Source organism: Brachycentrus maculatus, unplaced genomic scaffold (assembly GCF_059751285.1).
Source record: "Brachycentrus maculatus isolate JH-2025_06_01 unplaced genomic scaffold, ASM5975128v1 h1tg001268l, whole genome shotgun sequence".
In the NCBI taxonomy this organism is placed as follows: domain Eukaryota; kingdom Metazoa; phylum Arthropoda; class Insecta; order Trichoptera; family Brachycentridae; genus Brachycentrus; species Brachycentrus maculatus.
The window spans coordinates 1-8,887 of record NW_028281943.1 but is presented as its reverse complement, the minus strand read 5'-3'; the positions used below and the strand labels follow the sequence as shown (position 1 = coordinate 8,887).

Below are 8,887 nucleotides of genomic sequence, written 5' to 3'. Positions count from 1 at the left end.
TCCAACCCCAACCCCAACCCCAACCCCAACCCCAACCCCAACCCCAACCCCAACCCCAACCCCAACCCCAACCCCAACCCCAACCCCAACCCCAACCCCTGTGGATTGTCTAACTAATGCCGATAATGCAAATTAGATTACATTAGATTATTTTAGATTAGATTATTTTAGATTAGAGAAGAGAAGATAATACAATATAATTCCGATTACAGTCACTATATTCGATATTCTAATATTTTTCGATGAGCGAAGCAATTAAGGTTGTGGTCAGGACGCGGCCGATGAACCAAAAATAGAAAGATAGGGACTGCAACTCCATAGTGAAAAGTGACGAGGAGAACAATCAAATCAGTCTGGTGAACCCCAACGAAAACGATAATATTAAATCATTTGCCTTCGATCACGTCTTCAACTAATCCTCACAGCAGCAAGCAGTCTATTCCAAAACCGCATACAACCTTGTTGAGAATGTGCTCACTGGGTACAACGGCACGATTTTTGCATATGGCCAGACCGGGTGCGGCAAGACCCACTCCATGGTCGGGGTTGTCGAGGATGAAGATCTGCAGGGTATCATCCCCAGGTCATTTGGCCACATCCTCAAGAGTATCAGCGAAACCAAGGACAAAGAGTTCCTCATTCGATGCTCCTTCATTGAAATTTATAATGAGGAAGTCAGAGACCTTCTCGGTAAAATATATTCTTATTGCAGCCAAGGACGTGAAGAACAAACTCTAAATCAAAGAGAGTCCAGACAAGGGAGTCTTCATCAAGGACCTCTCCATCAACACTGCCAAGACCCATGGCGCCCTCATGGACTACATGAATTTGGGGAATAAGAGCCGCTCTGTCGGTGAAACGGCCATGAACAAAGACTCTTCGCGCTCTCATTTGCTCTTTTCGCTATACCTAGAGTCTGCAGAAATCACAGACAACGAAGATCGGAAGTATACTGCGAGCAAACTGAATCTCGTCGATCTGGCAGGTAGCGAGAGAATCAGCAAGACAGGAGTCTCCGGAGATCGCTTGAAATAAGCTCAGAAGATCAACCTGTCGTTGAGTGCCCTAGGTAATGTTATTAGTGCCCTGGTTGACAGCAAATCACATCACATTCCTTATCGCGATTCCAAACTCACCCGTCTACTCCAAGATTCTTTGGGAGGAAACACAAAGACAGTCATGGTTGCCAACTGCTCTCCTGCAGATTACAACTATGATGAGACTCTAAGCACCCTTCGGTATGCAGCCCGTGCGAAATTCATCAAAAACAAGCCAATAATAAACGAAGATCCGAAAGACGCCCTACTCAAATAGTATGCCAGCGAAATTAAGAAGCTCAAGATGATGCTTTCCAGTCAGGGAGGGGATAAAATGATTGAATTGTCAGGCTTCGATGGCACATAGATCAACGAGAAGCTGCGGGAGAAATAGCAGTAGCTCAGCAACGAGAAGTAGGAAAAGAGAAAGCTACAAGAAAAGATCAAAGAACTATAGAATCGGCACGTCGAAGGGAAAGATGTTCATATTGACAGCCATGTTATCTCCGAAATAGAAAGAGCCAAATGCTAGTATAAAATCGAAGAAGAAAAAAGGATCAGTTTGAGAATGGCAAAAGCCGAAATGGATGAAGACTTCCTGAAAAATATCTAAAGCACCAACTCTAGCGAGCAGGTTTAAAAGTTTAAATCTGTTGTCAAAAAACTGAAGACTAAAGTAAAAACTCTGGAGAAGTAGCTGAAAGATATCAACCATTAGAATTATCTGGAGAAGGAGGAGAATCTCGAAGACATTCGTGTGCTCTCCAAAGAGAACAGGCTGTTGGAAGGAATTTTAAACACATTAATGCAGCCGAGCGAAATTGATTGCGTGCGAGGCCAATGCGAGTATAATTAAGACTCAGGGGAATATAAAGTTCCGCCTTTTTACTTCAAAAATAAGCAGATTGTGTTTCCAAAGCTTAGCTAGAACCATTCGATGGACATGATCCGTAAAATGCAAGAAAACAGGGACCTCTCATTCTAAAATGGGGTCAAACAGCAGAAGGAACCCAAGGGCAGCAACAAAGAGAAAACTGATGAAAATTCAAAGCCCATAGGAAGCCCCTCGAACTCCCCTTCCTCGAAAGGACTCGCCCTAAAATAAAAATAGAGCAACTAATATGCAGTCAGTGACATCATCAAAGAAGCCCGTGGCGAAAAAGTGGTTATTCCGAAAGAGGTCAAGGACGACAAGAAAATAAACAAGAAAATTCATTTAGAGCCTCTACGAAAGTAATGATCTCCTACTCTAAATATATATTCTCTTTTGTTCATATTATAAGCTATCAGAAAAGCCATAAGATATAAGGTATTAATTAAATGTAAGGAGAAGTAAACATTCGCATAATTAGAATTTAGCACTTAGCAGAGCAAATAAAGAATCAGAAATTGCTAAATATCAAACATATTATTGTAGATACGCAAATAGAATCCAGATAACCTGTGCTCATCTTTGTTTGGATATATAAAGTCGAAGATATGAAAGTATAAATGTGAAAATCTGCATAATTAATTAATCTAAGCATATTCATGCAGAAAGGACCTTCGATAGCAATCTATCATAACCCTTAAAATTTACTGCATAAATCCTCAAAACCACATCCTGAGCAGCCTGAAAGAATCACTTATATTCTCAATAACTTCAAAGAACTCGCAAAGAAGCATGAAAATATTCAAATTAAATAAATCAGCTACAACCCTGAGCACTCATATGAATCAATATAGGAATTAATGAGGTCGACACATGGAGAGGCTTATTGGGAATTTGTCAAGGAAATGTGGCATGAAGGCATCAAAAAACCTGAAATGTATATTAACATGGATACATACTTCATGAAACATACTTACCATGCTGCAAGATAAGCAGTAAGAACTACAATGATTGCAGTTGACTCATTGGGTAAGTAAAATTAAAATGCTTTTGCTCTGGTAAGGCCGCCTGGGCATCACTGTGGGATGAAGTCACAGCCTCATGGCTTTTCTTTTTTCAATAATATTGGCATCGCTGTTAACTACGCAGTCAGCTCTCATAAATGGAAGAGGATTGCAATTGTCGATTGGGATGCGCATCATGGAGAAGGCACTCAAAAAATATTCTACTCTAAAAAAAACCCGCTTTTTGTGTCACTGCACAGATTTGACAAAGGACGCTACTTCCCGCATGTAAAATAATCAGGAAGCTAGTTTATGGGAGAGAAGGAAGGAGAAGGTTTCAATATTAATATATGTTGGAATTTATAGGGCGCATAGACTAAAAAAAAAGGTGAGACTTTTAATCGAAATTAAACTTGTGGAGATTAGTAATACGCCTATGCCTTCCAGCAAATAGTTATTCCGGTGCTGAAATAATATGACCCTGAGGCGATATTTGTAAGTTGCGGGTTCGACTCAGCCCAGGGAGATCAAATTGGAGGACTCTAACTGACCAACAGGGGCTATGCCTACATGACAAGATAAATTATGAAACTAAAGAAAAAAGTATTGTTTGTTTTTGAAGGGGGATACACCGAGAATTCTCTTGTGGTTTCATCTGAAGCTGTTATCATGGCAGCAATCACAGATTACTCACAATGTGTTCCTGAGCTTTCAAAACTCGAAAGCGGACAGTTCGAGCCAAATGATATCGGTGTCCAAGGGGTTAAAGAAGCGAAATAAATAATCAGCAAATATTGGAAAATAGAGTGATCGAGCACTAAGTTCATTTGATCGGGTCCATCCATTCGATTAATGCACTATTCACAGCAAACTTAATCCTATCTGATTACAAGGATACATTTCGTTTCCTTTCCCGCACTTTCAGGTGGCTTTTACAAATTTTTGATTTCATGTCCCCTGCCTCGAAAAGTTTTTTCATTTTTATCTTATTCAAAATTTATTCGAAGATATGCTAGTTCGGTTTTTCTTGCATGACCTTTTCGACTTGGTCATCGAGGGATAGTTTATAACGGTAAGAGCGTTGACTATATTGGCCATCCTATTGCCGTGAATTCATCTTTTTATTTTGTGAGCCGCTGGGGTCAGCAATACGATGGTATTCAATTGACTTCTCAAATTAAATGGCCCGATGATTTCTCCCGTATTGCTTCATTGGCGTATATATTTGCTGAATATTCGGCTCAGGCATTTCTTTCATGAACTATTTATCGGCTTTGATGAACTGTTAAATTTGATCTTCAGGGCTCGCAAACAAGTTTTAGTTGAATTTGTCCTTAATGTCTTCTCGATTTTTTCTTGGCGAGCTATTTTCATTGTGTTTGTCATTGCTTTTTACGCTGGGATTGGTTAGTTCTTTCTTTGGCCATACTTATAGATTATAAATCGGGAGGCTGAGAGTTTCGATGAAGAGCTTATTAATATTTTCATTGTAATATTTGAAGTTCTTAGTCTTTCGGTAGTCTTCTATAATTTGCACGCAGATAGACCTGACGGCTGAGTTATTCTTCTCTGTTTGCCCTTGAGTGAACCTCGAATGATAGTACTTAGCCAAGGCAATCGATCCGCTTAAAAAGTAAGTTTCCCCGAGTTTTTAAAATATGGCTATTTATCGTTATTGGTCGTTGATAAACCAGGCATAACTGAGGGCTTTTTTCAAGAAAAGGAGAGAGCTCGATGTGTCTTCAAGCTCATAAGAGATTTTGGCCATCCCAATTAAGGCTTATATCTTGAATTATAAAGCCTTGCCTATTTCGCCAGCGATGGCCTATGTCAATAATATAAAAACATACAGCTTGGCGATAAAAGTAGAAAGCGCGTCTATAATCCAAAGTGTGCAGAGAAACATCTGCGATCAAAATGATCAAAATAATGAGTAGCCTCATTTCATTGTAGTCCACTGCCATGTTCATAAGCTTGTATATTTCTGCATTTTATTGTATGATTACATTGGTGAATATTGTTCAGAGTCTAAGTTCCACACAAAGAGGCTGGGTTCTTTTGTGAATTTTTATTACTTGACTGCGATTGGAGGGCGAACAGTTTTTGAAGTGACACTTTCAATTCGACCAATGTGTTGATGAGATAATCATGTGCCTATGTGGCCTTGTAGTTTTCTTCGTTTTGATAATAATGCACGATAACTAAGGGGTTTTCTATTTTCTTCAGTCGCTCTCTCCGATTTTATGCCAAATTTTGCATTTCCTCGTTGCTCCCAGAACTATTTTTGAGTAAACTTTTCTTCATTAAGCTCATCCGCTTTTCCTACCTTTTCTTCTTATTCTCGAGTTCAATCGTGAATTTAAGAAGAGCATCCAGGAAATTGAGTGGCTACTTCGATGTCTTCCTTTTTTATTAGACACATATCCTCGTATTTTTATTATTGGCTTTAATTTGTTCTTGAAATGCTGTTATCTATTAAGCAGGATTCCACTTTTAAAATGTCCTCCATTTATTTCTGAGTGTTTTGTTCAGTTTGAATTTGCCTTTATCGTAGCATACATTTGTTGCATTATCCAAGTTTCTTTCAGTTTGAATTGTGCAGTACACAGATTCATCTTCATCTGTGAAATTTACGCTTTTATGAAATTAATGAAAGAGTGTCTGTAGTGGTGATAATGATTGTTAGTGGAATGAGTTGCGAGATATCACAGAAAGCCTTCGATTGGTTTTGATAGTTTATTTGAGCTTGCTGCTCATTTAATTGATAATAACAGTGACAAATAAAATTACTCATAATTGCATAATTGCATAATTGCAATATTATATATTTAGTTAAAATACGAAACTTTGTAGAATTCATTGAGTTTTGTTTAATCTCAGTTTAAATTCCATCTGTAAATGCTTGTGTCCGTTTTTTGATATTTCACTGAATGATAGGGATGAACTGTTTGATTCACATCACTAATTTCATATTGAGTGCATTCTAGCAATCGCACAGCATCTATCAACAGTTGATACGGCACTCATATTTTTGTTAGATAATGGCATTATACAATTAATGAATTTCTGATCGTCATTAATCATAAATCCTACTTCACTTTTATAAAAGCTCCTAAATTTCTTTAATCATAAAGTTATTTTACTCTCATGAACGCAAAGACCCTTGCAGTAATTCTAGCAGTCCTCGGAGCCCTCTCTGTCGCCTACAACCAAACCCAAAACACAAACATAATCTCAGATTTCGAATCATGGAAGGCCAAATTCGGAGTCAAGTACGAATCAATGTTCGAGAATGCCTACAGGGAAAGAATTTTCTTGGAAAACCTTGTCAAAATTGAACTCCACAACAGAAACGAGCACAACTCCTACAACATGGGAGTCAACCAATTCTCAGCCTTGACCGATTAAGAATTCAATCAAATCTATCTCGGTACCATCGTCTCAGCCGAAAACATCATCTAAGATACTTCAGTCCCCGTCCTCGAAGATGTCGATTGGGTCTCTCAAGGTGCCGTCACTGGAGTTAAGAACCAAGGCCAATGCGGATCCTGCTGGGCTTTCTCCACCACCGGTGGTCTGGAAGGTTTGAGCAAAATCGCATACGGAACCCTCGAAAGCTTCTCTGAACAACAACTCGTCGACTGCTCAGGATCGTATGGAAATCAAGCATGCAACGGTGGATTAATGGATAATGGCTACAAATACGTTAGAGATCACGGAATCGTTCACGAAGGTGAATATCCCTACAAAGCTGTCAAACAAACCTGCTCTACCAATGCCGGACCATTCAAGATTTCAGGATTCACTGATGTCAAGAACTGTAATGACCTTGCCTCCGCAGTTTCCGGCAGACCCATTTCAGTGGCCGTTGATGCCTCCAACTGGTCCAGATATAGCTCAGGAGTTTTCAATGATTGCAAGACTGCTCTCAACCACGGAGTCACCTTAGTCGGAACCAACGCAGGAAGCTGGGTTGTCAAGAACTCATGGGGACCATCTTGGGGAGAAAGAGGAATGATTAGACTCGCTGCCGGAAACACATGTGGTCTCTGCAACGCTGCTTCTTACCCCAACAAATGATCATCCTCAATTATCAATCATTCATCATTCTTCCATATATTCTTATCATATATCCTTATCATATATTCTTATCCATATATCCTTATCGATGCTACTTCACACACAATAATCTAGTTATGTATGACTATAGTATTGTATTTGTAATTGGTGTATGATGTACGATTCTTGTCCATTAATAGTGATTTATTCATCTAGTTTCTGCGCTGGCATTCTATTTCCTAAATGCTCAAATCCATATGTTTAGGAGAAAGTTCACATCTGTTAACTCTCTGAGATTTTTAACACTTTTTTAACTCATCGAGTATTCAACTTTAATTTGAAGAAACGCTCGGGTTCCTGAGTTTTGTGTTCGAAGCAGATTTTATAATTCATTCAGGACAGTCCCAATTTCAGTATTATCCTTGACCAATGTTTCTAGTTTTGAGTGGTTTAACTATCTCGGATTTCACTCTCTTTTAATTTATCGAATCTAGCGGTTGACTTCACGGATAACAATTTGGGTACTTTAAGAAATGGCATTCAAATAAACATCAGACCTACAGCAATTTACAATAATATCAAAACTGTTCATGTCTACTTTGTGCTACTGGTGAGCTCAAACTAAAAATACTTTGATATTTGAGACTAAATATATTCAATCAAACCTATTTATCAAATGCCTTCACTTACAATTTTAAAAAGGAATAGTGCAGATAAGATACAAGTTTAATGAATGTGTATTAATTTATGTCACAGTTCAAAGAAGCAAGAATTGAAACTAGGAATTCACTTTCATTAAATTTCATATAATTATAAACGAGTATCCTAAATACGATTAAATTGATTGTTTGAAATTGTATACATGGGGTTGGGGTTGGGGTTGGGGTTGGGGTTGGGGTTGGGGTTGGGGTTGGGGTTGGGGTTGGGGTTGGGGTTGGGAGTTGGGGTTGGGGTTGGGGTTGGGAGATCGAAATTCTATTAGAGATCAGACTGTGTTTCACAGCAGATCTCTATCCCGAGGTCAAAGATCATTGGCCTAATCTGAAGGGGACGCACAGAATTAAAACCAAAGGATTGAATTTCCATCTTCGATTGACACTATCGCCAAATAAAAGAATAATTCCCGATCACGCGTTAATATTTAGAAAAGAAACCCAAACTAAAGTCTGCAGGGATCTTCTGTTATTGAAAAGCCATGCATTCCAAAAATTAAAATCAATGAGTCAAAAATTAAGAAAGCGAGTAGTGTTAAGTCAAGAGGATCAACGGAAGGTGCGATTCGGCAGCTGCACAGGCTGAAACGATAATTTTAATAATTCAGAATTAAAATTTTCAGCGAGCTCAAAAGGCAATAAAGTATAATTTTAAAACTCTATACCCAAGCATTACAAAATTTCAACTTGCAGCATCCGAAATCCTTTCCTAATTCAGCTTCATCTGCCAGTTAACAAATTACACCAAGCAGGCCTTTCAATGCATAAGTAACGAGCATAAATACTTTGAAGAGCATATAAAACGCCGAACAGACAATTAAAGATGCAAGGTCTGCAAATAAATAGCAGCCCAATATAAAAAGCATAAAGCAATAGTTAATCAGCAACAGGAAGAGCCCTAAAAAGGAAGAGAATGTGGTGTAGGATCAAATATTTCATAAATTGTTTGCAGCAATTAACTATTTAAAAGTAGGAATTAAAGAAATGCACAACGTTCAGGGGGCACCACACACAATCCCGCAAAAGAATGTGAAGGCTTTTTAAAATGTGCAATGAATCTGCAATACAAGGATCATTGTTGTATGAATATCCCATTATTTTGTTAGCCATTTGTAAAATATGAATCAATCTTCGGGGTTGGGGTTGGGGTTGGGGTTGGGGTTGGGGTTGGGGTTGGGGTTGGGGTTGGGGTTGGGGTTGGGA

General features: G+C 38.7%; 1 protein-coding gene and 1 pseudogene across 1 annotated transcript; both read left to right on the top strand.

Annotated features, from left to right (window-relative positions):
* The first annotated feature begins 242 nt into the window (after positions 1–242).
* Positions 243–1,404, top strand: LOC148299248 (kinesin-II 95 kDa subunit pseudogene; annotated as a pseudogene).
* Positions 1,405–2,915: 1,511 nt separating this feature from the next.
* Positions 2,916–7,013, top strand: LOC148299247 (cathepsin L 2-like). The gene is made up of 2 exons (XM_088276267.1): positions 2,916–2,937; positions 6,385–7,013. The coding sequence occupies exons 1-2, from the start codon at positions 2,916–2,918 to the stop codon at positions 6,990–6,992; spliced, it is 630 nt and encodes a 209-aa protein (XP_088132393.1). The 3' UTR covers positions 6,993–7,013.
* Positions 7,014–8,887: the final 1,874 nt, after the last annotated feature.

Coding starts and splice junctions, on each gene's coding strand:
- LOC148299247 (XM_088276267.1), top strand. CDS start 2,916: ATGATTGCAGTTGACTCATTGG. Junction 2,938..6,384: donor GATTGCAGTTGACTCATTGG/GTAAGTAAAATT, acceptor AAGATACTTCAG/TCCCCGTCCTCGAAGATGTC.